This window comes from Gasterosteus aculeatus, chromosome 5, assembly GCF_964276395.1.
Source record: "Gasterosteus aculeatus chromosome 5, fGasAcu3.hap1.1, whole genome shotgun sequence".
In the NCBI taxonomy this organism is placed as follows: Eukaryota; Metazoa; Chordata; class Actinopteri; order Perciformes; family Gasterosteidae; genus Gasterosteus; species Gasterosteus aculeatus.
This window is the reverse complement of record NC_135692.1, coordinates 7,778,823-7,805,874: the sequence shown is the minus strand read 5'-3', so window position 1 is coordinate 7,805,874 and position 27,052 is coordinate 7,778,823. Positions and strand designations below refer to the sequence as shown.

General features: G+C 44.4%; 3 protein-coding genes and 1 long non-coding RNA gene across 6 annotated transcripts; 1 reads left to right on the top strand and 3 right to left on the bottom strand.

Annotated features, from left to right (window-relative positions):
- Positions 1–84: 84 nt before the first annotated feature.
- Positions 85–10,377, bottom strand: slc16a5a (solute carrier family 16 member 5a). Its single transcript, XM_040177141.2, has 5 exons — positions 10,254–10,377; positions 7,897–8,321; positions 5,806–5,949; positions 4,352–5,194; positions 85–1,432 (listed from the first exon to the last, which is right to left on the bottom strand). The coding sequence occupies exons 2-5, from the start codon at positions 8,246–8,248 to the stop codon at positions 1,161–1,163; spliced, it is 1,611 nt and encodes a 536-aa protein (XP_040033075.1). The 5' UTR covers positions 8,249–8,321; positions 10,254–10,377; the 3' UTR covers positions 85–1,160.
- Positions 10,378–10,999: 622 nt separating this feature from the next.
- kctd2 (potassium channel tetramerization domain containing 2) lies at positions 11,000–18,427 on the bottom strand. Of its 2 annotated transcripts, none has more exons than XM_040177167.2 (7): positions 18,313–18,427; positions 16,832–17,234; positions 15,682–15,790; positions 15,501–15,592; positions 15,296–15,391; positions 14,670–14,795; positions 11,000–14,283 (listed from the first exon to the last, which is right to left on the bottom strand). In XM_040177167.2, exons 2-7 carry the CDS (start codon positions 17,189–17,191, stop codon positions 14,254–14,256), a joined length of 813 nt encoding a protein of 270 aa, XP_040033101.1. In that variant the 5' UTR covers positions 17,192–17,234; positions 18,313–18,427; the 3' UTR covers positions 11,000–14,253. The 2 variants fall into 2 exon arrangements, with proteins under 2 accessions (XP_040033101.1, XP_077959093.1); XM_078102967.1 differs by lacking the exon at positions 18,313–18,427 and adding an exon at positions 17,981–18,100.
- tubgcp2 (tubulin gamma complex component 2) lies at positions 17,906–26,468 on the top strand. 2 transcript variants are annotated; one of them, XM_040177134.2, is made up of 18 exons: positions 17,906–18,028; positions 18,356–18,516; positions 19,003–19,131; positions 19,464–19,640; positions 19,966–20,125; positions 21,048–21,255; positions 21,339–21,538; positions 21,940–22,129; positions 22,224–22,369; positions 22,456–22,636; positions 22,926–23,106; positions 23,595–23,767; positions 24,700–24,828; positions 25,088–25,208; positions 25,351–25,494; positions 25,685–25,801; positions 25,910–26,073; positions 26,145–26,468. In XM_040177134.2, exons 2-18 carry the CDS (start codon positions 18,367–18,369, stop codon positions 26,218–26,220), a joined length of 2,646 nt encoding a protein of 881 aa, XP_040033068.1. In that variant the 5' UTR covers positions 17,906–18,028; positions 18,356–18,366; the 3' UTR covers positions 26,221–26,468. The 2 variants fall into 2 exon arrangements, with proteins under 2 accessions (XP_040033068.1, XP_077959039.1); XM_078102913.1 differs by having other exon boundaries at positions 17,917–18,121.
- On the bottom strand, positions 22,756–25,474 carry LOC144407962 (uncharacterized). Its single transcript, XR_013467695.1, has 2 exons — positions 25,034–25,474; positions 22,756–24,024 (listed from the first exon to the last, which is right to left on the bottom strand). It is a non-coding gene; the product is annotated as an uncharacterized LOC144407962 (long non-coding RNA).
- Positions 26,469–27,052: the final 584 nt, after the last annotated feature.

Here is a 27,052-nt window from a genome sequence, read left to right as displayed (position 1 = left end):
GCTACTTTTTTCATAATAAACATGACCACATTCAATTAATGTTCGGACACAAACTTTAAAAAATAAAATGAAAACACAATTTACTTTGATATTCAAACATTTATTTTTCCCCGACCATAACACAAAAATAAAGACTTTAAGAAAGTTTAATTTGGCCCAAAGCAAGACAAACCGCTAAAAATTACTAACAAATCTTCTCATTGCAGCTACTTTACTTACTTTATTTCTGACATAAAACCATTGCACTTTTTGTTAATCAGAAGATAAGGCTGTGAGAAACCTCTGATTGGGACTGAAGATAAACTCAGGTGCAGTATCATAAACATCTCAGTGCTGCTGGCAACATAGACAATCATCTGCTTCTACCTCCCCGAAAAGGGTTTCAAATGCACTGGTTGTACAGAAAGGCACTGTTCGATTACAGAGGATGAACGTGAGAACCACCAAATACAACAAAATAAAAGGGACAAATCGCTGCTTAGAGTAAGTATGGATATTCATGGTGTACAGTGAAAACAAAACAGATTCAAACATCTATTGCAATCATACATATAAAATACATGTTTCTACTTTGAAAGATATTAAAGATGACAATGTAATTTCCTATTTCTACTCTCACAGAGTAGCCTAAAAGCTTAATGTAAAACGTCTTTAGTTATTGATATTTTAAAGGATACGTCTGGAGCTGTTCTATATTTTCCTGGTTTTAAAGACTCAGTCTTGCACGTCTCTGTTCAACTTTCAAAAAGGCAAACATCCCACATAAATTTGTGTGAAGTCAAATTTAAAGGTTTGCACGTATGAAAAATATGGAAACCAGACGTATACTTTATCTCTTAAAGACTTTAAGAACTTAACCTCTACTACGAGCTCTCATCTCGTAGTAGCTCTCATCTTTAAAGCTTACGTAAAATATGATTGAGTGATTGCTCCAACGAAAGGAGCACGTGTGTAACTTGGCTTGATGTGTAATCACAGCGATAAGATCGGCAGCATTTTGGCAATAAATAGTACAATCGCGTCGTAGCTGTAAGTGCACATCTGATCATTTTGGTATGTAGAATCTGACTTTTACGGTCAGACAGCGCAAACAATCCCCCGCGTGGAAAACAAGTAAACCTCGTGGCGTCTGGCGCAAATCTGCACGGTGCGAGCGGCTTTTAGACGCCGGTGACGTTCTCCGCCCCGTTGAACAAGGCCTTGTCTTTGTCCCCCTCCGTGGGGACGCTGCTGTACCCACAGCCGGGGGCCAAGTCCACGGAGGGCCTGGCCGACCCAGGTGGCGTGGATGGTGGACTCTGCCCTGACAACTTCCTCTCCTTGGTGTCCAGCCAGTAGAAGGCCACCATGAGGAACACGGCGGAGGAGGCAACGACGGCACTGGAGGCGAAGAAGACGTAGAAGTACTGTCCCGTCCAGTCAATCAGGACTCCTGCAGAAAGAAGGTCAGATTATTGGATCCATGCTCTATTTGACTGTTTTACTTGAAATTTGTACTTTCTAAAAAATCCTCAAAAAACAGTGCTCATGTAAATTTACATATACAGTGCATCCGGAAAGTATTCACAGCGCTTCACTTTTTCCACATTTTGTTATGTTACAGCCTTATTCCAAAATGGATTAAATTCCTTATTTTCCTCAACATTCTACACACATCAACCCATAATGACAAAGTGAAAACTGTTTTTTGCAAATCTGTTAAAAATAAAGAACGAAAACATAACATGTACATAAGTATTCACAGCCTTTGCTCAATACTTTGTTGCACCTTTGGCAACAATTACAGCCTCAAGTCTTCTTGGGTATGATTCCACAAGCGTGGCTCACCTATTTCTGGGCAGTTTCTCCCATTCTTCTTTGCCGAACCTCTCAAGTTCCATCAGGTTGGATGGGGAGCGTCGGTGCACAGCCATTTTCAGATCTCTCCAGAGATGTTCAATCGGGCTCAAGTCAGGGCTCTTGCTGGGCCACTCAAGGACATTCACAGAGTCCCGAAGCCACTCCTTTGTTATCTTGGCTGTGTGCTGCGGGTCGTTGTCCTGTTGGAAGATGAACCGTTGCCCCAGTCTGAGGTCCAGAGCGCTTTGGAGCATGTTTTCATCCAGGATGTCTCTGTACATTGCTGCATTCATCTTTCCCTCAATCCGGATTCGTCTCCCAGTTCCTCCCACTAAGAAACATCCCCACAGCACGATGCTGTCACCACCATGCTTCACTGTAGGGATTGTATTGGCCAGGTGAGGAGCAGTGCCTGGTTTCCTCCAGACATGACGCTTGGCATTCAGGCCAAAGAGTTCAATCTTTGTTTCATCAGACCAGAGAATTTTGTTTCTCGTGGTCTGAGAGTCCTCCAGGCGGGCTGTCATGTGCTTTTTACTGAGGAGTGGCTTCCGTCTGGCCACTCTACCAAACAGGCCTGATTTGTGGAGTGCTGCAGAGATGGTTGTCCTTCTGGAAGGTTCTCCTCTCTTCATAGAACAACGCTGGAGCTCTGTCCGAGTGACCATCGGGTTCCTGGTCACCTCCCTGACTAAGGCCCTGCTCCCCCGATTGCTCAGTCTGGCTGGGCGGGCGACTATAGGAAGATTCATGGTTGTTCCAAACTTCTTCCATTTCCGGATGATGGAGGCCACTGTGCTCATTGTGACTTTCAATGCTGCAGAAATCTTTCTGTACCCTTCGCCAGATCTGTGCCTTGATACAATTCTGTCCCGGAGGTCTACAGATAATTCCTTGGACTTCATGGCTTGATTTATGCTCTGATATGCACTGTCAACCTTGTCACTGTGATACCTTATATAGACAGGTGTGTGTGCCTTTCTCAATCATGTCCAATCAACTGAATTCAGCACAGGTGGACTCCAATCAAGTTGTAGAAACATCTCAAGGATGATTAGTGGAAACAGGAGGCACCTGAGCTAAATTTTGAGTGTCATGGCAAAGACTGTGAATACTTATGTACATGTTATGTTTTCGTTCTTTATTTTTAACAGATTTGCAAAAATTTGAAAAATGCAGTTTTCACTTTGTCATTATGGGTTGTTGTGTGTAGAATGTTGAGGGAAATAATGAATTGAATTCATTTTGGAATAAGGCTGTAACATAATAAAATGTGGAAAAAGTGAAGCGCTGTGAATACTTTCCGGATGCACTGTATTTGGTTAATTGCAAATTAATCAACTCCACTTCATTCCTAAAGCAGTGGTGAATTGCTAGAAAATTGTAAAATGGAAAAAATGGAAAAGATATATATTTGGATTAAGTCGTCGCACCTGGTAGAGACATGCAACCAATTTCAAAATGCACACATTCCTTCAGTTTATGAGGATTGTGACACCCTCAATGGAATTGTTATGAATTCAGTAGCATGTGACCGCGCTGCATGTGCGAGACCTCGGCCCGGCTGCAAGCCGCCAGATAAACACGCCGGTGAATATCTGTCATCTGAGACGAGGCCTGCGATGCCCTTCTCCCCGCTCTGCTGCAGCTGAACTGAAACTCCAGAGCCAAGTGCGGGTTTGTTGTTTTTGTGCGCGAGGGGCGGCTGAAGCGACTGACAACTAGAACACTGTCATTCACAGCAATAGCCTGGAGCTCTCCTGGGATTCTACCAATCACACAGGCAGGAACAGATGCAGACTGCTTAAGTCCTCAGGCTGCACTCAAGTGTTTGTGTAAGATCCCTTTTTTTGCATATATACATTCATTTAGAATTGGTATATCATATGCAAATATCAATCATTTATCTCATCATTACACTTGGTCAAAGTAACAATTAGGTAACAATAATGTTTATTTCATTGTTTCTCCCTTGTTTTCCTGTGAATCAAAATTGACCTAAATACTCACAGCCGATTGAACATGTATCAACTGTTCAAAACAAGCAGTGAAGAGAGCGGCTTTTTGCAATGCCATTCAGCCTGAAGGTGGACGGCATCCACGTTACATGCCATGGTTTCGTAAAGTTTACACAACCAAAGCATGAACAGCAAATTATAGTCTTCAAACGTCGATGTGAACCTGAACTGGATGTAACATAACGAGAATGTAGTTAATTCTAAGCTAAAGAAAAATAAGATTTTTTCAACAATGTTTTACTTTATCGCTCACTTTCAGTGTTTTTAATTATGCTGTGTTCATGGTTCATGTACATTTCATTTCCTTCAGTACAAAGTGGACTCATTTGTAGTGCACTAACTAGACCATCATAGGACAGAGTGGCGTCTTGTGGCTTCTGCCTCCCTGAGCCAATGGACCAGTCTTTCTCCAGAGCAGCTCCTCCATTACTAAAACACCAAGGAACCCCCCCCCCCCCCGCCCTTACCCCCTCTTGCCCTCCCGCCTACGTTACCTGCCAATGGAGGCCCGATGAGCAGCGTGACGCTCTCCATGATGGCGAGCAGGCCCAGCGCCGAGGGGAAGCGGCTCATCTCCACCACGTCCATGAGGACGGTGAACATCAAGGAGCCCACCACGCTCATGGAGAGGCCGTAGACGATCACGTACACCAGCAGGACGGGGAAGCCGGGCCCGACGCAGCAGATGCCGTTGCTGAGCCCGTTGACCAGCAGCGCCCAGGCGAAGACGTAGATGTGTCGCCCCTTGAACCAGGGCATGCCGAAGATAACGCCGAAGGGCGGCCGCACCACGATGTTCACCAGACCCAGGATGGAGAGCAGCAGCGCGGCGCGGCTCTGCTCCATGCCGTAGGCCGTGGCGTAGGGCACCAGGTAAATCAAGGGCACCACGAAGCCAAGCATCATCCAGGTGATGCCCGCGGCGTACGCGCAGTAACGCGGGTTGTGCAGCAGCTGGTCGAAGGCCATGTGTTTGCTCAGCGAAGCCGCCACGCAGCTCAGCACCCGCCGCGTCCTCCCACGCCCCTTCCTGGCGCCCTCCTCCTCGGGGGGCAGCGGGCCGCTGTTCATGAACAGCGGCGGGCTGCGGCGCGCGGGGGCCCTCAGGGGCCTCATCACCGCACCACACACGCAGCAGTTCAGCAGCACGGCGCCCAAGACGAGGAAGCTCCCCCTCCAGCCCAGCTCCGTGTGGAGGTAGTTGCCCAGGATGGGCAGAGTGCACAGTCCCAGCGCCGTGCCCGTGGAGGACAAGGCGTTGGCGAAGGCGCGGCGGCGCACAAAGTAGTGGCCGAGGATGGTCACGGCGGGCTGGAAGCTGAAGCAAAAGCCGAGACCTGCGAGCGCGAAAGGACACGTTAAGAGTGGGAGCATTGCGTTGGGATTTTAAACATCACGTATAGAAATGTGCACATATGGAAACAGTGGGAGGCTTTGCTTCCTCTTTACTTTAGCTCCACTAGTGGAAGGAACCGGAAGACACACAAAACGCTGACTCATCTGTGTGTGTTGGGACTCCTTGCTGCAGCTTTCCATCCCCCTTCACTGTTTAGTGTTATGAATAAAACATTGAGTTTGTTACCGTGCTACTTTTCTCTGGTTATATATAAAGCTTTCAAAAGAGAATAAAAACACAGTGTAATGCAGTCTTTCTCCAAATGCTCGTGAATTCTCATCTTTCCCCAGCCTCATGATGTTTTCCATTGATGAAAAGTGCTGATGTTCTCGTTCTCCAACGTCAGCAACAAGGTTTAGCCTATCGCTTTAGCAAGCAATATTTTGCAAATATAAGGAAGTTTGTCATAAACCGCAATAAAATGTTGAAATGTGTTTTGTTTCTCATATCTAACGTTTGAAGTGAGTTGTACATTTATTGAAAAGAGCAACTCTCGGTCTCCACCAAGAACTCCAGCTGCTGTGACAATAAATCATCCGAATGTTTGCTGACCTGTAATAACCCCGGTGGTGACGTACAGCTGCTCGATGGACTGGGTAAACGAACTGGCAGCCATTCCTACACCGCTCAGGACGCCGCCCAACATGACTGTCGCCCGGCAACCGAGTCTCTCCACCAGCACGCTACAAATGGGACCTGTGGATCAGACGTAATGCTCTTAGTTTTAATGAATGCCGGAGCAGGAAGCAAGGGAGCCTTGATCCCACAGCACATTAGTTTGTGTTCAGCTGTAATCTGTACCTGCAGAATGAAAGCATTACTGAAAATATGTGTGCACTCTTAATTGCTGTGTATGTGCGTGCGTGCGTGTGTGTGTGTGTGTCTGACATCATTTGGCCTGAGGAGGAAGTTGTGTACTCTGAAGTAGTGTAGGCAGGTATGCAAAAGGCCAACGAAGTGGGTGGGAAACGCGGCTGCAAGGTACTGATGAGAAGCAAACCCAACCAAGCCAAAGTCATAGGAACACTTTCTGTGTCTGCTTCTTTTGAGTTATGTCTGTACTTTACTTTAAGTATAGATTTAGATGTCAAAGTACAAAGCATTCCTGTCTGCAAAAAAACTGAAAGTTCTTGCTGACCTATCCACTCTGGAAAGATAAAAAGATAAAAAGCCTGTATGATTTGCTCCAAATGCAGCGGCTTAAATAAGTCTGTCTATGTGAGGCCGCTCATGTTTGAGCTCCTGAATGTTTAATATGATTATTAATTACTATGTGTCATAGTATTCGCTGCTAAACTGTAAGAGAAGATGTGGCAGAAAGAGGAGCCTGAACGTTATTAAACCAACCTGAGAACAGAAAGATGTCACAATTCACAGAGGAACTACTTCTACTTCTAGAAACATCCGTTTAAAAACTCTTTGAAAGACACCTTGTATGACTCTATCCTTCTCTATCCACTTACATGAAAAAAATACCTGTTTTTAATCCCTGCAACATAAAAGGACTGCAGGAGGGAGTTAGAGGACTCCAGTAAGATTCCTCTGGGTCAGTGTGACTGGACTGTAAGTCCTCTCTAGTTACCATAAATAAAAGTCTCTCATTCTGCTTCAGACACAGACAGAAACATGAATGCATTCACCTTTATCCTCTATGCAGTCTATACACTGCACCCTTCTTCAGAAGAATGGGTGAAGGAGGAAGGGAGTTCACATTATTAACAGGCGGAGGAGCGCCTGGCTTTGACAAAAAAGGAGAAAGGATGGTGCGGATTCTGACATTTGTGTCACTATGTTTCATGTTTTCATGTTTTTTAGTAATAGCTATCCACTTTACATCCTGTTTTTGTTGTTTAACCTTCGTGATATCAGCCTTTTCTTTTTACTCACTCTCCTACTTTGATTTATTAAGTCACCGCTAATGGAAACCTACTGATGCTTTAACTAAATATTTACATAATCATTACTAATGAAGGCATAATGAATCAGTGTGGTAAGACATGCTTCTGTCATCATGATACATTATAACTTATTATCAATATATTATACCGCCAAAGCTTAAATTTTGTAGATGTTAATGTTTATATTCATTTTATATGAATACAGCCCAAATGGAGAGATACTAGTACCTTTAAATCTTCTAAAAGCCCCGGGAGATTTAACATTAACGTTTTTCCGTTTGCTAACATTCGCCACAATGAGCCAGACAGGAAACCCGCTCAGAGTATTAACTTAATATCAACTTAGAGCAAAAGTGTTTCATTCTTTGTGAGTTATTTTGTTGTCATTTTGCTATCTCATCTTGTAAAAATGACACAACTTGCCTTTAAAGTTTGTATAACCCTGTAATCCTGATTTGTAGCACAATAAAGTCCCTTTGAGCTCTGGGTAACAAGCGAGCCACTGTTTCTCACGGACTAATCTCCTTTAAATCAACACTAACACAGCAAGACAGTTTAAAGCCAGCAGAGCTTCTCTCTCTCTCTCTGGTTTCACGTTTCACCCTGAACAACAGCACCAGGTAGGACCTAAAGTTACCTCAAAGCCTAATAAAGACGTCAGCGTAAATGAAGTGTTTACAGTAGTTAAAGTTACACATTGACCAAGTGGCGAGGGAACTATTCGGAGCCCGGTCGTCTCCTTTACCTCCCGCGTGCAGCACTGAGGTCATGATGGAGGGCACCCAGGAGGTCTCGCTGTTGGAGGCGTGGAACTCGTTCTGCAGGTCGGTGTAGAAGATCCCCACGCAGGACGGGAACGCCAGGGTCAGGGCCAGGACCACGATGGTGGCGGCCAGCACCACCCAGCCCCAGCCGCCGTCCGGGGCCGCGCCCGGCAAGTCTACCAGTTCGCCCCGCCGCGACCCGTGCTCGGACACCCGGTCTTCGGCCTCCCGGGCCTTTTCCGCGCCGCCGGCCGGCTCGCGGTGCACCAAGGCCGCCTCCGGGACGGGGATGAAGCCGTCGCTCGTCCCTCCGGTTCCATTCGCCCGAGTCATTTTCTGTTCGGCGGTTCAGGGGAGACTCTGCACGGGTTGCTGTGACCTCCGCTGCCCATGTCACTGCTGCGACCTTCAAGGACCATAAAGGAGAGCATCCATCAGGATGTGCAGAGCAACTGCGGGATCCCAACAAACGTTATGCCCCCCTTGAAATATGTCAAACAACCATCAAATTGACAATCGTGTTCCCCAGAGGATAGATCCTAATGGTATCGAGCATCTCCTAACGTTGACTCAAGTATCTTAACAACTATACGATACAGACATTCATGTTCGGCTAAAGATTGATTTTATAAATTGATCCGCTGAATTGGTTTTGAACCTGATAAATCATAGTTTAACTGAGACAGTCACCGATTAACCAACTTTTTTGCTAGTTAGTTAGAAAAAACAAACTGTGTATTAACTAATTCATTTTGGTTTAAGCATTGGTAATAAACAGGGATAGTTTCTACTTGTCCAACGGACCTGCTTCATTTCAAACCAGAATTTACTGCCTTAAAAGAAGTTGGTTGGAGCTAATCTTAGATCACACTATTCCTGGTTGGTCGAGTGTCTGCAGATCAGGGCATGAGTTAACAAAGAAGAAGTGTGCTGGCCTGAAATGTGCCCGTGGGCATACAAAGGGAAGCTCAATCCAAACAACTGTTTCCGTGGCTCCATTTTTACAACAGCAAAGCTGTGAGTGTGAACCACCAGAGCAGAAGCCCGGCCCTGGGAACACACACGTTATACGTGCACGCAGCGCCCGCTGCTTATCTCTGGCATTGACAACCTGTGTTGAGTCTTTTGTTTGCTAACAGTAAAGTAACCACCTTTTAATAAATTACAGTGAAACACAATTCTTACATTTGAACTTGTTGTTGGTGTAATATTGCATGAATTATTACAGTATTGTGGTTCCACTGACATGACTACAACTGGAGTAAAACCAGAAGAAGTGTTAGTGGGTGCAATAAAGTCAAAATAAATAATGTTGTCTTGCATGACCATAGCGTAGTGTACAGTTGGCTTCAAAAAGCAACAAGTTATTATTCTGCATTTTCTTCACTATTTGGATGATGTTGCTCAATTGACCAAGCAGACAGCTGCTTGGTTCAGGGGCTCCCTCAGTTAGAGGGAGAGAGGGGGGGTTCATCACATTGCTCAGCAATCCGATCCACCAGCCATGAACTGTTTTTATCTCCTGCAGGCAGCGTGGCTCATAGAGTCATACCCCCCCCCCCCCCCCCCCCCCACACACACACACATTAACCTGCCTGGAAGACACCAACCAGGAAGAGACACTAAACGACTCAATAGAAACAAGAAAGTCACATGACTACAAAGCGACAAGTACCAACCAGGAAGAGACCCAAAGAGACCACATGGTGACACAAAAACACTACAAAGTGATAAGAAATACACAAAATTACAACAGAGACACACGGCAACCAGGCCCAAATAGTGCAGACACAAACCCACTTAAAAAGGAAACAAAAGATGAAGATGATGAACAACAACAGGGAGAAGAGGACCAGCCGCTCTGAGGTGTTCTGGACGAGTTGTTACATAACTCTCTCCGCGGTCCACGTGTCCTCTGGGACATGCTCAATAAACGGTCTTCCGTGCATGCAGGTGATGCTGACTGGCAGGTCCTCCCCGCGGGACGGCCCGTGCAGGGATGGGGGTGGGGGGGTGGCGAACCGAAGCGCCCCCCCTCCACCTCTCCCTCCGCCCCGACGTGCCCAAACTGACCCGCCATCTGCGCTAAATACGCAACTCGCGCTGACCCGTGGGATGTGACGCAGAGACGCCATCAGCATCACCTCTGCAAACAACCGCCGCGAACAGCAGCGGGTTTGTTTCCTTGCATCGGTGCCCCCCCCCCCCTCCCTTCTCCTCCTCCCTCCTCCAGCCCCCTCTGACGTCCCCGGATCAGCGAAGAGGAAGCGGTTTTAAAGCATCGCTCTCTTCCGCGGTGTGACGATCAAATGCATCTTGAAAGAAAAAAGATAATCACCTCTGCCTTCCTCAATGTTGATTGCGGCTCTTCGGCTCTCGCCCCGCGGATCTCCCTCACTCTCGGCCGCTGCTCGGGAGGCGGGGAGGGGATGGGAGGGGAGGGTGAAGGAGCTCCAGCACCGCCCGGTGGGAGGAGACTGACGCGGCCGCGATGGGAGGGTCGGATGCGGCGTGGCGCTGCTTCACTGAGGCAGATTTATCATAAATTATAATGTAGTGCACTACATGTTAGACCGGCTCTGCAGGACTCAAGTACTCTGTGCGGGTATTATTTCCATGGATGCTGGTTTGATGCAACAAAGTTCCTTTCCTCGGCAGATGCAGGCCTCCTTTGGTCAATAAAGGTAGTTTTACTTTAGCGGTATCATTTAATTTTACTTAGTAGATGGTACGTTTTGCTCCATTGCAGTTAATTGACAGTTTAAGTTATATAACTTATATAACTGACTTTACTTTTGTCAAATACTTGAGCATACAATTTTATGTTTCTGTAATTGAAGCTATTTGTAGATCCAGATTAATACATATAACTAAAATAAATTGAGTTTAGAATATTATAGATTGAACTGGCCGGTAGTATACTGACTGTCCACAGTACGCATTTAGGGAATGTTAATATTTACAGTTATGCTACTTTTCAGCAGTAGAAAGTACATTTACTCAAGTAGGCGACTACTTTCTAGATCTCTTCTTCTGTTCAACATCTTTTTTTTTTAGATCAACAGAAACAGTCAGCGAGTCAAATTTGTTTAAAACACAGACACATTTTATGATTAAAAACCAGACTGGATGTTGTTAGGATTGCCACATGTAAAGAAATGACACTTTTCTGTAGACAAAATTCAAAAAGAATATAAAATAAATACAAGTGAAACAAACATCAGACAACAAAAAGAAAAAAAAATCTTTTGTCAGTTCCCAAACTGTTTTTTCTCCACAGTCTTCATCGACATTATTCACATTTGACATCAATACTGTTGATAAATGATCACAAAGTAACTGTTAACAGGTGACATTTGTACCTCTTAACAAGTGTACAGGTGGTGCATTTCCACAAACGCATGCAGTGTGTCTACAGATTCACTGGCAACGTGATCCATGGAATGAAAAACGAAAAAAACAGTATTTTCGTGTGTTGAGTAAATGATCTTAAACCGAGGTTAAGAAAGGGATTGGAGGAGAGGGGTTCTTAAAGCTATCCTGCATCTAGAAGTTGAGTTAAACTGATGCAACAAAGATACGAAAACAACCGAGAAAACGTGTTGAGGCGGATAAATGCGTCTCGCTGAGGACCAACAACAAATCTCCACCTACAAACCGCAAGTCCATGACCCCCCACCCCCCCTCGACCCCCCCGCCATGCATCACATACACTTCGCACCAACACAAAGGTCTGACAAATTCCAGGACAAAGTACACGTCATAATCTCTAGAACAAAGCATGCTCTCGCGTTTTCACGTGCCCCAACAACAGGTATATATATATATATATTTATATTTTTTTGCAGATTTGTTATAATTGCACATCATCTGTTTGACTAGCTCACTAACTATAGTGCAGGTGAGTAAAAAACAAAATGGGAACGGAATTTGTTTTTGTTTTTTTAAACAGATGCTTCATTCAAAAGGTTGAGATCAGCGCATTTCAATCTTCAGCGGTTCAACAGGTTTCTCTCGAGACAAAAGACTGGTTAATAATCTACTTGACTCCTGCACAAAAAAATAACTACGGAAGATTTGTCTACAAAATAACACTCTATGACAACTTTGAACATGTCAAGTTAAATTGACTGAAATTTTCTTGATCTTCAAATATTTCAAGTGGACATAAATTGTAATAAAACTCAAGAGGAGCCGATAATACATTTTCTGATAATATGCAGACACACCGATAAAAACCAGCCTCGTTCATCTTCATGAACACGTGGGTTCTTTTATCTGTTCTGGCAATCATCTTAACCTGTTGGCTGTTCAAGGCCCAAAAACTTGCCACCCATGAGTCAGAAGATCCCCCAAAGCCCGCCGGGTTCATCCTCTGGGGACCGTGCAGGGACATCTGCACAAATCTTAATGGAAACTGGTGAACTCACTCACACAGTTTAGAAGAGGAACTGAAGCAGAACACAAACATGTTGTTTGTTGCTGCTTTTCTATCTTTTAAGAGTTTGGAAATCGCTGAACTAAAAGCAACCAAGGGAAAATCCCCCGGGGACCATGAAGACCATGGCAACGAGGCGTGAGGTCAGTTACACACATTGTAAGAGAGTGAAATCATCAGCGGTGGATCAACATGCAACACAATGAAAAAAAGAAGTGCACAGCTGGAGTTTTACTAAGATAAGAGCAGAGAACTTTCTCCGTGCTTCCCTCCTGTTTGTCCATCCGGAACTCTTTTGAGGAACAACTGGGTGGGGGGGGGGGGTTGGTTGATGTGAGCAAATTCAGCTCAAGAGCAAGTTAGCGCAACAAAACAGGGAATTTACATTTATCTTTTTGTTAATGCGTGATATAACGTAACCGCATGAAATATTTTCTTTGTACAAAGAAAGGTGATCGTAAAAATCTGACGCCCTGACGCCCTATTTCTCTTATATATGTGTAAATAATGATCGAACTCCACATTAAGCTGCTCGAATAAGAAAAAGTACAACGTCATTTTCTTGGCGGTTTGATTCAATTAACAGAAAAAACTCCCTGGTTTAATTTCTCAAAAGGCAAAAATAGAAAAATGAAGTTTTAAAGCTGCAATTAGTTATCTGACTTCCTCCTTAGTTACTTGTTGGGTTTTTGTAAATGCACATTTGTTTCACTGTCACAAACAGTACATTTCACAATATATTAAAAAAAAAAATCAAACTTTCAGAGTGATAATGGAGAGTTTGTGTGTTCCCATGTTGTTACGAGTCTTAAAATCAGCACCGTTAAGAGAAACAAACCTCAGGCGAGTCAGCTGGAACATAACGTCCTCTTACCTAATTTACAATTGTCAAGATATGCGAGAGATCAAAGCAGGAGGAACACTTACAGAAAACGTGCAGCTGATTAATTGTTGTGATGTTTCAATGGTGGACATTAAAAAGCACTGCACACACTTACTCACGTCCATGTGAACGGGGTCATGGAAAGCGATATTCTCACCCGTCGTTTAAAATCAACTCACCCACTGGAAATATGTAAATATATGACAACCATGATACAGAAATCAGTAATTACACCATTTTCATAAAATGTCATCGTGTCGCCGATATAGATGTATATAGAGTCCTCACATGCCTCGATAAAGTGTAGTCATTTAGAGTCAGTCGCTTTCTTCTTTTCCCGCACAGTAATATCCCCAAACGTTCTCCCCGGAGGCGGCGACCAAATGGAGCCGGGTTGCTGGAAACAGAGGAGGATGATGATGAGGAAGATGAGGAGAGGACGACTGAAAGGAGGCGCTTCATCTCAGGTGTTTCTGAAAGAGGAAAACGTTGCATCCAGCAGGCTTGGATTCCACTTCTGACCTGCCTCTGACGGGGACGGGGGACGTTCTGTCCATTGCCGGGATACAGTTGAAGATTCAAAGATTTTTTTAATTTATTTTTTTATTGTCATTTACACAGGCCCTGTGTAATGAAATTCTTGTGCTTGCCTTTCCGGAAAAGGATTTTGAAGGACGCAGAGTTGTGTTCGCTCCTTTACGTCCTGTGAAAGTCCTGAGGAGAATTCTGACAACCGAGCCGAATGCAAAAGTGATGCTGCTGCTGCTGATGAGTAGAAGCTCTACGCTCCATCAGCACCACAAGAGCTTTGAGGAAACCCGCTTGCTTCTAATCCATTTTATACTGAAGCCTGAAGCTGTTGATGGAAGAGGAAGAGGAGGAAGAGGAAGGTCGGTGTCCTGTTGCTGCAGGATGTTGATGGCAAATTTTTAGATCGCAATAAAAACGGGAGAAAATGTTCTGTGTTATAGTTTTTGTTTTGTTTTTTCGTGGATGAAATGTTATTTTGGCGTCTCCTCACATCCTCGAGCCTCTTTCCTGAAGGATCTGAGGACAGAAACACAGGTCAAAGAAGTCGCTTCAGAGGAGGCTTACTTATTGGTGAGGTCATCAGAGGACAGAGCATAAAAAGACAAAGAAAAAAACTAAATATATTCACATTATGTTGACCGTTTTGATATTTAAATCGAGCCCTTCCCACATATTTTACATTTTATACACTGAATAGACACATTGATCAATAAAGAACTCCTCTGATTTATGAGAGGACATGAGGCAGTAATATAAATATAGTGCGTGTCATATGGAGAGACCATGTGACTGTTTGTGTACGTTGTCTGCTGCAGATTAAGATTCAGTTGTATTCTGTAATGTTGCAGGAGGTTAAAGACATTTCTGAATGGGGGAGGGGGGGGGGGGGGGGAGGCACTCACCTTGGCCTTCTCGGTGGGCTCGATGACGATGCCGTTGGTGGAGTTGTTGAGTTCCCGAGAGACGACACATAGAAACTCGGCCTGGTCCTCGTTGCCGTAGTTATAAGAGGAGCCGATACTTATGAGCTGCGAGAAAGAAACACGTTCTTAAAATCTGTAATCCATCTATTATTATATCTAGATTTTAGATCGTTGGTGGACACAACACATTTTAGTAGCTGCAGATATTCTAATGACAAAATAATTAAATTAACCAAATTGAGAGTAAGAAAAACAGAACACCATTAAGAGAAAGCAACCATTAGTTGCAGTATTCACAAACCTTAATGTTAAAAATAATTCATACAATGATATTAAAAAGGTGGTTGAAATATTGTTGTGTGGTTGTATTATTGAAATAAATTCAGTTAAATGAGCGCCGGAATGCAAAGTTGAATCCATATTAGCACTTCATTTCTTTGTCGTACCGACAGAAATCATGTTTGAACCACTTCTTTGGAAAAATAAAATGCATGTTTGATGCAGTACCTCTTAGAAGGGGATAATAACTGAATAAAAATGTTGGAGCCGTCTCTCCAACACGATAAAACGGGACACAAAATATAAAAAGCTGCATTTTTGTGCACCTGCTCAAACTTCCAGCCATCCGACATGGTCGAGACCATCTGCGTGAGCTCCTCCTCTTGGCACTGAAGCACTCGATACACGTGCTTCACGGGTCCCTGGGGGCCGACACGCACGCACACACACACACGCACACACACAAACAGCAAAGTTCAGCGATGCGGATGGTCTGTGTTGGCACTGGAGGAAAGTCTGGCGTCCTCGTACCTGAGACGTCCGGTTCTCGTTGTCCCGTATCCTCTCCTTCACCAGCCGCACCAGAGACGCGATGTTGTAGAACTCGGCCTCCTCCAGAACCCCTGAGGAGGAAACAATGAAACTCTTTAGTCCTTGGTCTCAATCAACGCTCACCTGCGAGACGATAGTTTTTTTTTAAACGCTCTCTCACCTTCCTCTGCCAGGTTTTTATCCATGATCAGCTTTCCGTGTCGGAGGTAGTTGAGAATGGGGCCGAAGTACGTGGGATCCCTGTCGATCAGGTAGGCGCCTGTCTCGTCCTACGGGGGTGGGAGGTTGAGGAGGATTAGTTTAGAAATGTTCCACAAAAAGAAGATGAGTCCTTTAAAAGCAACCAGCTGACTTTAACGAATACGTCCCCTTCTCACTCAGAAGGCGGCGCAGGTACTGATTCAGGCTCGTCCTCTCCCGCCTCGACTACTGTAACTACCTCCCTCCAGGTCTCCCCGCTACCGCCATTCCACCTCTGCAGCTCATCCAGAATGCAGCAGCTCGACTGGTCTTTAACCTTTCGAAATTCTCCCACACTACTCCACTCCTCCGCTCTCTTCACTGGCTACCGGTGGCCGCCCGCGTCCAGTTCAAAACATTGGTGCTCACGTACCATGCTGTGAATGGATCGGGTCCAGCTTACCTCCAGGACATGGTCAAACCCAACATCCCGACCCGCGCTCTCTGCATCTGCTAGTTCCTCCCTCACTGAGAGCAAAACACTCGACTAGATCATGAAAAGACTAACAAATTGTAGTCCTTAAATTGTATTTATAATGGCTCTTACCTATAGCAAGTTGTAAATCGGCTTTTTTGATGACTTTGTTGTTCTTTTGAGTTTGTATCCTTATTGTTGAAATGCACTTATTGTTATTCGCTTTGGATAAAAGCGTCAGCTAAATGACATGTAACAAAATCGTGGACATCAATTGTTAGACGATGAATGCCAAACGGGTCTCTACAATAAAACTAAAACACTCCCCTGAAAGTGTCGTCTTATTATTTAATTTCCCATGCAGTTATTCATCTATATGCTTAAAGTACCCGTAACATACACATTTAACTCTGGTAATTAAAAAAGTATTGTTTCTGATGGTGGATGAATTTTGAAATGTACATTTTGCATTATGTATAATAATCATAGAACATGACTTTGAAAATATTGGCATATTAAAAACAAATTTGCTCAAAACAACAAATTAGATGTAAACACGTGATACTGGATACTATCATCACTTTGCCATCAGACGATAAGTGCTGGTGAACCGCCCCGTGAATGCATCTCTTTACGGCGGCCTCCCTGTGCTCACCTTGTCGGAGTCCAGGTCGGGGTCCTCCTGACAAAGCCGGAACAGGAACGACTTCGGGTCGCGACACAGCGTCTGTTTGGTTGTGACGAAGTACGTCCCGCCGACGTTCAGCCGAACCCAGCGCGAACCGGGCTTTTCCGCCGTTTCGGCCGGGGAGCCCGCGTTGCTCTTCGCCGGGAACCCGAACACCGAGCGCCCGCCGCCGCTGCCGCCTGACACGCCGCCGGGGCTGAGCTGGCTGCCCCGCGGCGGGACCATGAGGGTGGGCGAAGCGAGGCGCAGAGAGCCGCGAACGTCGCGGTGCTCCGGCTGCTCGATGGTGCCTGTGCCGCTCGGCTCCACAACATGCAGTTCAGCCATGTTTTTTTTTCTTCTTTTCTTTTTCTTTTGTTAATTCTTCCGGCTGTCAAACACACACACAGAACCGCACGATTATCTAAGGCCACACTGCGAGGAAACAATTTCTCCCGGCCGATTTGTAAACAGGGCGAGGGGTGTTTTTCTCGGCTGGCATCAGGGGCGTTGCTGCTCGCACTCGGACGCCTCTCGCACGTCGAGTCGCCGGAAGATTTAAGACACGGATAAGACCCCTGAAGGCTGTACGGCGGCGGCAGCACCGCGTATGATCGTGTCTTGACGGGATAAATCGCTCATTCTCGTCCTGTTCAAACGCTAAATCGAGAGGAGAGGAGAAGAAAAAGAGGCAATTCTTCCGGGTTGTAACGTGATTACTGTTTACTTCCGCTGTGTTTCCGCTTTTCAGAATAAAAGCAGACACGCTCTTGTTTAGTCGGGGTTGGTTCAACACACCAAAGAAGAAGAAACCTAGCGACAGTTGGACGAGACACAAAAGGAGTGAAAAACGAGTCTCCTGATAGCAGCACAATAAGCATGTCAAGTCCATGTTTTGTCTTTTTTGAAAAGGAACCTCCACAATAAAAACATTTGAAACAAACTATGTAAAGTTAATTTTTTAAGTGCCATAAATGTACAGTTTTACAAGCACTACATGTATTGGTGGTAATATTATCAGCCGCTATATACAGCTGCAGTACCGTGGTTGACCTGTGAAGGGCAGTGTGCCTCAGCTACTACATGTATTACAGCAAGAAAAGAAGAAGGATTTGACTCGTTGTGGGCGCGTTTTACCTCTGCTCGTGTGTTTGCTGTTGTTATTGAACCAGACGCAGCTGACAGGTACACGTACAGACTTTGGTTCCACCTGAAACGATGCTTATAATAACTGTGTAAAGTTGTTATAACGGCTCTGTGGATGTTACGGTTCCTTCGGTATGAGCTAGCTAAGCGGTTAGCATCCCCATAGTTCATTTTGCCCGGTTTTAGCCAGTTAGCAAGCTATTAGCATCACATAACCAACCGTTATTTCTCTTGTAAGAACCGGCAAGGTTTACAATTGAGACATCAAATTAGATGAGTTATTTTTTTCCAGCATGAACTTACTAGCTATAGTAAGAACTTACGAGCTAACCTCCTTCTTCTGTGTTGTTGTTGTTTTCACTTCAGAATCCTGAGCCATGAGCGAGTTCAGGATCCACCACGACGTGAACGAGTTGCTCAGCCTGCTTCACGTCCGGGGAGGCGACGGAGCGGAGGGCTACATCGACCTCCTGCAGAAACACCGGACCCCCTACGTCACCACCACCGTGTCCGCCCACAGTGCCAAGGTGCGCGCCCTGGGACTGCTGAAAGGTTTAACTCAGCTTTCAGGTCACGGAAAAGGTCGGACCACAGTGTCCCGAAGGGGACGTGATGTCCGTAAAGAACGGCTGGTGCATGCAACGGCTGGTTGGATAAACTGGGGCTCTGTTCTACGTTATTAATCGCTGCAGGACTTGTTACAGCAGCCAAGAGACTTGTATGGTTGTAACACATATTCTCCCGTTGTGAATAAGGGTTTGAAATTAGGCCTAGTCTCTACCGTAAACTTCTTGTGGAACATTAATTCCCTCTGCTCACTTTTAAGGCAAAAAAGGCTAAATAATACTTTGCGGTAAAACCAGCGCATTTAGCACATGAACAGCAATCAAACCAACAACGGCTTAAGATCTGGTTTGAAAGAAGCATGTTTCTATGAAAATGATTTGTCACACTCCCTGCGGAAATAAATGTGTTGATATTCTCTTTATGCCGGCTGTTTATATTGTTTCCAGGTCAAATTAGCAGAGTTCTCTAAAACCCCAGAGGACTTCTTGAGGAAGTACGAGGAGCTCAAGTCCAAAAATGTTCGAAACTTGGACCCTCTGGTTTATCTGCTCTCCAAACTCTGTGAGGATAAAGAGGTAATACATTGTTGATAAGCCGATTGTTAAAGGGTTTGGTTTGTTATGAATGAATTTCATCCGTTTGGCGTTTCAGATCTAAAAGGATTATCATGTGAAGAATGAATCATGGGGTTTTTATGGGTGTAGTGTAAATGAATAAGTAGATAATACTAAATTCTGCCTCAAAAACATAACAAATGTTAATGAGCCAGATATTAATAAAATATTGACAGCATTCACTGGTATCTAATGTGGCTCAATTTGTTGATTTCCCCCACGTTGAACCGTACAAGGTGACCTTTCTCTTCCCAACGTCTCACAGCTTTGTTTTGATATATTTTTCTTTTCAGACACTTCCATTTCTGCAGCAGAATGCCAAAGAGAGATCGGAGTCATCTGCGAACACGACATCAACCTCAACCACCAGTTACACGCTGCCTCAGACCAGCACAAAGATGTCCATGCAGGAACTGGACGAGCTGCGGAAGAAGCTGGGCAACGTGACTGCGAGCTCCAACGCTCCTCTGGTGAGCGTTTCTTACTCCGGAGATCATTTCACAAGACACGAGAGAATCGACACAGAGCCTCCTCTGTGCTTGTCCTCACATCGGAAAAGGAAAATCTCCCCATAGTTCTCTACTTTAGAACATGGAGAGGAAACATTTGTAAGAGGAGCGAAGGAGGGAACACATTGATAAGAGGCGCTTTAGGTAGTTTATTAAGCCCGGCAGGGAACATTGAAACAGTTGGAGTACTTTATTCTTCACCAGAACTTGCTTATGGGAAAGACTTTGTTTGGTCGAATTCAGCCTCTAAATGAAACTTCCCGTACCTTGGTGGTTTTGTCTGCAGCCAGCTGAGGTCACGCGGAAGATGCTGAGGGACAAACACAACAAGAAGAACCCCACGCAGCCCAACCCCGTGTTTCCTAACTGGGTGTACGACCGCCCAGCGCTCCTCGGAGACTTCATCACCAGCCCTTCTCCTCCAGGAGACCCGGCAGTGGCCGTCGGTAAGACATCAGCTCAGTGGTCCCTCCCGATGCGAGATCATCAACTCGGTGGTTGTGTTGGTCTTGTAATAATTTCATCGTATTCTACTATTACCCGTCATATAACAAGACAAAGGCTGAAGACGTATTCATGCATCACTCAATAGTGGATTTAGTAAACAAATTTACCGATGTATTTAGAAGGGAATGGAGAGAAAAGATGAAGAAAGATGTGACACTGGTTGTGTTGCCACTTTTCATGTTGAAACTAAGCAGCAAACTCTGTGTTGTGAAAAGTGAAGCTGATGCTTTATTTGTTAAAGCTGCACTCCACCAAATGGCCACCAGGGGGAAACTCCTGATCGTGTAGAGAATCGACCACGTCTGAGAAAATGACTCTACTTCTCTTGACTTATTTCCTCATTAAATATTGTAAACATGAGCTTATGGTCTTGATTTCCAGTTTAAAGACTTCTTCAATACAGCCGGATATTCATTCAGTCAGTTATGGTACATTTAGAGTCAAACAGATTGTAAAGTGGAGTAGGATTTACACCGGGGCTCACTGCGATTTTCAGGTCTCTACCAAATAGTCATGCCTCCTCAGTCCAAATATGGTCACTTAAGTTCAATAGTTGCAAAAAAACAACATGGCGTCGGCCACAACGCCAAACTCAAAAGCGTCAGTGTGCAAACCAATGAGTGACCCCATGTTGACCTCGTCCACTTCTTTATAAACAGTAGGTTTCAGCAGGAAGCAGACAAACAATTTTTGTCCCCTGACTGCCGATTTCTTGAGCTGTTATAATTTAGTTCTGAAGCCTAAACCCACACCGAAGACCGGACCGAACTCTCGGAACGTGATCCCGCAGGCCCTCCCTTCACCCCCGTGTGAAACACTCAAATGTTTTATTCCAGCTTTTCCTCTGCGTGCATCTTCCAGGGACGATGCCGCTGCCGGCGCAGGAGCAGGCTCTAGTCGAAGACCTGCTGTTTGTCCTGGTCGGAGTGGACGGACGAGACATCACGGCTCAGCCGGTGCTGGGGAGACAGAACCGCTCCTTCATCGTGGACTCCACGCTGGACATGTCCATCAAAGAGCTGGTGAACAGGATATTGCCGGTGGCGTCTTATTACTCCACTATAACGCGGTGAGAACGAAAAGGTGTCCCTCACGCACCTTTTAAAACCGAGGCCAGCTTGTCTGATGAGAGGTCCTTCATTTGTCCTCCAGCTTCATCGAGGAGAAGTCGTCCTTCGAGTACGGCCAGGTGAACCACGCGCTGACGGCGGCCATGCGTACCCTGATGAAGGAGTATTTGATCCTGGTCACTCAACTGGAGCACCTCCAGCGGCAGGGCCTGCTATCCCTGCAGAAGCTCTGGTTCTACATCCAGCCCACAATGAGGACCATGGAGATCTTGGCCTCTATTGGTAAGCGAAAAAACCCGTAATGGGTCTTTAGTGCATTTTTTTACCAGACTGCTTAGAAGATGAAGAGGATATTCTGTTCCGATCGCACATGAATGCGTACCTATAAAATGTTTTTTTAATTTTCCTGGCTTTCTCTCCTCTCATGTGCAGAGCGTCAGCTTTTTCCTGTGGTTTTTAGAAGCACATAAAAGTGAAAATTATTCTCAACTTTAAATTGCACCACTCGTGAATGTCACGCTTGGCTCAGCTAACCAATCAAATATAGCAAGCGGGGGGCTCTGACCACAGTGCGTGACTTTTATCCACGAGATAAAACTAATACAAAGTGTTTTAGGATTCGGTTATCCTCTTGCACTTAATCGTTGTTCATATAATGATGTTCCTCCACCGATTTTCCGCAGCGTCCTCTGTGGACAAAGGAGAGTGCATGGGTGGGTCAACGTTGAGTCTTCTGCACGATCGAACCTTCAACTACACGGGCGACAGCCAAGCCCAGGAGCTGTGCCTCTACCTCACCAAAGCAGCCAGCGTCCCTTACTTTGAAATACTGGAGAAGTGGATCTACAGGGGCATCATCAAGGATCCGTACAGGCACGTTTGTTTTCTTTTTAAACTGATGCTATCGGGACACACTCATAATCCTCTGTGTGTGTGTGTGTGTTTTAACGTTGTTGTGCTGCCACAGCGAGTTCATGGTGGAGGAGCACGAGCTGCAGAAGGAGAAGATTCAGGAGGACTACAACGACAAGTACTGGGATCAGAGGTACACCATCGTGCAACATCGTATTCCCTCCTTCCTACAGAAAATGGCGGACAAAATATTAAGCACAGGTGAAAAAAAACAAAACAAAATGTAAAACATTATAAGAGCCTTTCTCTGATAAAAAGATATGTAAACTCCCTCCTCGTTACGGTAGGGAAATACCTGAATGTGGTGCGGGAGTGCGGCCGCGATGTGACGTGTCCTGATGCCAGAGAGGTGCTGTACACGCTGAAGGAGAGGGCTTATGTGGAGCAGATAGAGAAAGCGTACAACTACGCCAGCAAAGTCCTGCTGGCCTTCCTCATGGAGGAGAAGGAGCTGGTATCACGTCTCAGGTAAATGGTTGATAATGTCGAGATACTAGCAGGAGTATGTTAATCTTAAAAACCTTTTCCAGTAAAAGTAGGAAAGTAGCGGGGGAGGTGGGATTAGTGTAGTTGAAAAGTTTGTGTCCTTTATAGAAGCATTTATTTATTATGGAAATAGCCTGTTCAAGTTTAAACTCATTTCATGTAACACCGAGACAGTTCACATTCAAAGTGCTGGCATTTTATACACAAAATCTGTTTGAACGTAGAGATTCACCAACGTACCAATAAAACAGCCCGTGCTGCTTCCCTTTAGATCCATCAAGCACTACTTCCTGATGGACAAAGGGGACTTCTTTGTGCACTTCATGGACCTGACGGAGGAAGAGCTGAAGAAGCCGGTTGACGACATCGTCCCTCCCAGGCTGGAAGCCCTGCTGGAGCTGGCTCTGAGGATGAGCACCGCCAACACGGACCCCTTCAAAGACGACCTCAAGGTGGGAACTTCCTGTCAATCTGTGGTGGTGTTTGAGCTGTTGGTATAATTACTAATGTTCTAATGATTGCTTTAAAAAAAATTATTTAATTATCACTTGGTTTTATTTTAGTTATTAAAATGTCCTGTGGAAAATTAAATACAAATATGTATTTACTTTCCTTCAGTTAATGTAATCAATGTATTGTTACATTTTTTTTAAATTATATTTATTTTTAACAGTTTATTTATTTGAATTAAAATATCTAAAAGGAAATTGAGTAATTCATTTTTTTAAATGTATTGTTCAGCCCGACTACGGAGAGTTTTTGCGTCTCTTTTTACCAGCTACAGTTTTGTTTTTTGTCAAAACCAATAATATGAAAAGTAAAACATTAAGAGATGAAACACTACAGGAAAGAAAAACCGTAAGAATCTCCCACGTTGCTCCCTTGATTTCTGAGTTACGCCGTGTCATGACATCTGGACTCGTTACTCGTTGCTCCGCAGATCGACCTGATGCCCCATGATGTCATCACCCAGCTGCTGCGCGTGCTGGCCATCGAGACCAAGCAGGAAAAAGCCATCATCAACGCGGACGCCGCGGAGGCAGCGCTCAGCGGGCTGGAGGCCTTCTCCTTTGACTACATCGTCAAGTGGCCGCTCTCGCTCATCATCAATAGGTTGGATCTCATTCCCCCTTTTTTTATGTTGTTTGGTTTTCTTCACTTGTGAGGTTCTTCAGGGTCTTTAGGAGCTTAAATCCTGTATAGAGTTGGGATTTTTGTAAACTGGAATAAATGTCAGTTGACATTTTAGAGACACACCAATGCAGTTTTTTGTACAAGTAGAAGATCCATCCATCCATCCATCGTCAAACCGCTTATCCTGCACACAGGGTCGCGGGGGGGCTGGAGTCCATCCCAGCCAACTTCGGGCGCTAACAAGTAGAAGATGTGTTTTTTAATTAATTAATAAGACATTTACAATCAGATTACTCCAAATTATTACACACAAAAATGCATTTCAGCAATATTGGAATTTCTGTAATAGTCCTTTAAACTTAACATATTTGTAGATGAAAAATGCAACCTCATTTTTCTGCGTCGTTCATATTTTCCAGACAATAATAAAATGAGTGACTCTCTTTGTTATTTAAATGTTTAGTGTTGTCTTACAGCCGAAAAATTAAATATAAAATGTGGCTTACCGCATATTACGATAATAATAAAGTAAGTTACTACTTAACCTATTGAAAAGCCCATTGAAATTTACGGAAAACAATTGATCCTTAAATAAATAAAAATACCATCACAAGGAACCGAATATTCTAAATATAAAATACATCTTTTAGTACATATTGTTCTCTAAACCGCCGCCTCTTCTCTCCTTTATTTATTTATGTATTTAAAAGTCTACTTCCTTGTTGAGAGCTGCTGAGCTGCTTCTCTTCTCACAGTAAACAATCAATTGGCGCTCTGAGAAAATCTTCTTTTATTTTCATTGATCGATGACTCACTCGGTCTGGATGTACACTTAGTAAACTCTTTAACTTAACTTTAACACTCTTTAAACCCATTTGTCCACACATTTTAACTAGAAATAATCTTTGCAGGAAAGCCCTGACGAGGTACCAGATGTTGTTCCGTCACCTGTTTTACTGCAAACACGTGGAGAGGCTGTTGTGCAACGTGTGGATCAGCAACAAGGACTTCAAGCTCTACTCTCTTCACTGTGCCAAATGGTGAGTCCACACACAGCGTTTTAAGGGGACCTTTAATGCCCACTTGTTGAATTTGTGGTTTTCTGACCAAAATAACATTACATACAAATTTTCTGAACAACATAACTATAACGCCATTAAAACCAGCGTGACCTTTTCCTGTCAAACATCCATCATCTCTTCTGACAACAACCAAGAAAGCATTTATTATTTTAATCTTAATTACCCAACATCAGCCACAGTGAGACCATGGTGTCCTCACACTGAGCTCGCTCTGCAGGTTCGCCGCCTCGTTCGCCCTCCGGCAGCGGATGCTCAACTTTGTGCAGAACATCCAGTACTACATGATGTTCGAGGTGATGGAGCCCACGTGGCACATCATGGAGAACAACCTGAAGACGGTGGGTGGAGGAGCCATCGTTTTTCTCTTCTTTTCTTTTTTTTATCCCAACAAAAGAACAGCCGGTAAACCCTCTGATATTCTTCTCCTTTATTAATGACATTAAATGTCATCTTTTTGTCCTTCGTCTTCTTCTTCTGCAGGCGTCAAACATTGATGATGTGCTCTGCCATCATACCAGCTTCTTGGACAACTGCCTGAAGGACTGCATGCTGACCAACCCCGAGCTCCTCAGGATCTTCTCCAAGCTCATGTCGGTCTGCGTCATGTTCACGAGCTGCATGCAGGTTAGTTGATAAAGAGGAACTACTTGTTCCTGATCCCGCCCTAAAGCACTTCCTGTTTTATGGTCCGTTTGACTCTAAATGGACCATAATTTCACTGAATGAACATCATGCTGTATTGAAGAAGACATGAAACTAGAGATCAAACGAGCAGAACTCCTACCTAAGTCTCAAGCTCTCTCTCTTGTTGCAGCGCTTCACTCAGAGCATTAGATTAGAGCGCCTGTCACAGGAACAGGGGACCAAGGACGGGCCTCTGGCTCAGAGCGAACACGCTGAAGAGGCAGAGAAGAAGCGGCTGATCACAAAGGTATTTCCCCAAAAGCGCTCATTGGGTCCACACGCTATGAAAAAGACAAAAAAAAAAGGAAGTATGTTGCCGCGTTTGTGGGGTTTTTAACACGTTTACGTGCTTCAGTCGTTGACAGAGCACGCAGACAGCCACCAGTCGGACGCAGGCTTGGAAGCCACCATCAGCAAGTTCGACAGTAACTTTAGCACGCTGCTACTGGACCTGTTGGACAAGCTGAGCATCTACAGCACCAATGACTGCGAGCACAGCATGATCAGCATCATCTACAGGTAAAAAATCACACGCGTTTCGCTGCTGTGTGTTTTATGTTTCGCCAACTCGGCTCTCTGCGATTTCACAGGTTGGATTTCAACGGGTTCTACACAGAGCGGCTGGAGAAGATGGCCATAGAGCGGAGTCAGAAAGCATCAGCGTAGCGTCGGAGAACGTCCTTCGCTCATCTCCGCCCTCCACCACCAACCGCTCCTTTCCACGCAGACAGAAGAGCTGGCTTTATTCGTCGTCAATGCTTTGTTATATATTGTGTACTTTATTGTACGCGGCGTCATTTCAATGCTTCGTATTGTAAATCTTTGGAATTGATATGAAAATGACAGTCGGGGCACTCCATATAGGTAAATTAAAAATGTATGTTTGTATTCATTAAAACAAGAATTTACTGAATTAATTCACGCCTTCAACATCCTTTAAACTTTTAAAACAATCTTGCAGTTATGTTCTCATTGGGTGCAATAGTCCGAGGAACAGAAACGTTATTTCTTTAAAACATCTGTGCATCATCCTCAGAAATCCGTGTTAATTGTTGAATAAACTTTTCCAGATTATTTTAGGGGAACATTGAGAAGATACAAAATATAAACACTAAAGTTCAAAATACAATATTCTTGTCAAACCCGCACACAACCTAAAGGGAACGTTTCATAAATGTGACGTGTGGTTTGCATTCAATTAGATTTCCCAGTATAATGTACACAGTAGAGCAACATTGGTAGACAATAAACCCAGAACATGGTAACGTTAATAATTTGCCATTATTAAATATGTATCATATAATTATTAAAATAAAGTTGATTTGTAAGAGCTTATTTAGTTTTTGTGACTCAATGAGTGAAGTAAATATCAATGGTTCAGTGCTACTTCCGGTCTGGCCGTTGGTAGATCAATAAGGAAATATTTACAAAAACTGCCTTGAATATTTTTAACACCAAGAAACTTAAAAAACAACTAGTTGCCTTCATAGTTCACCAC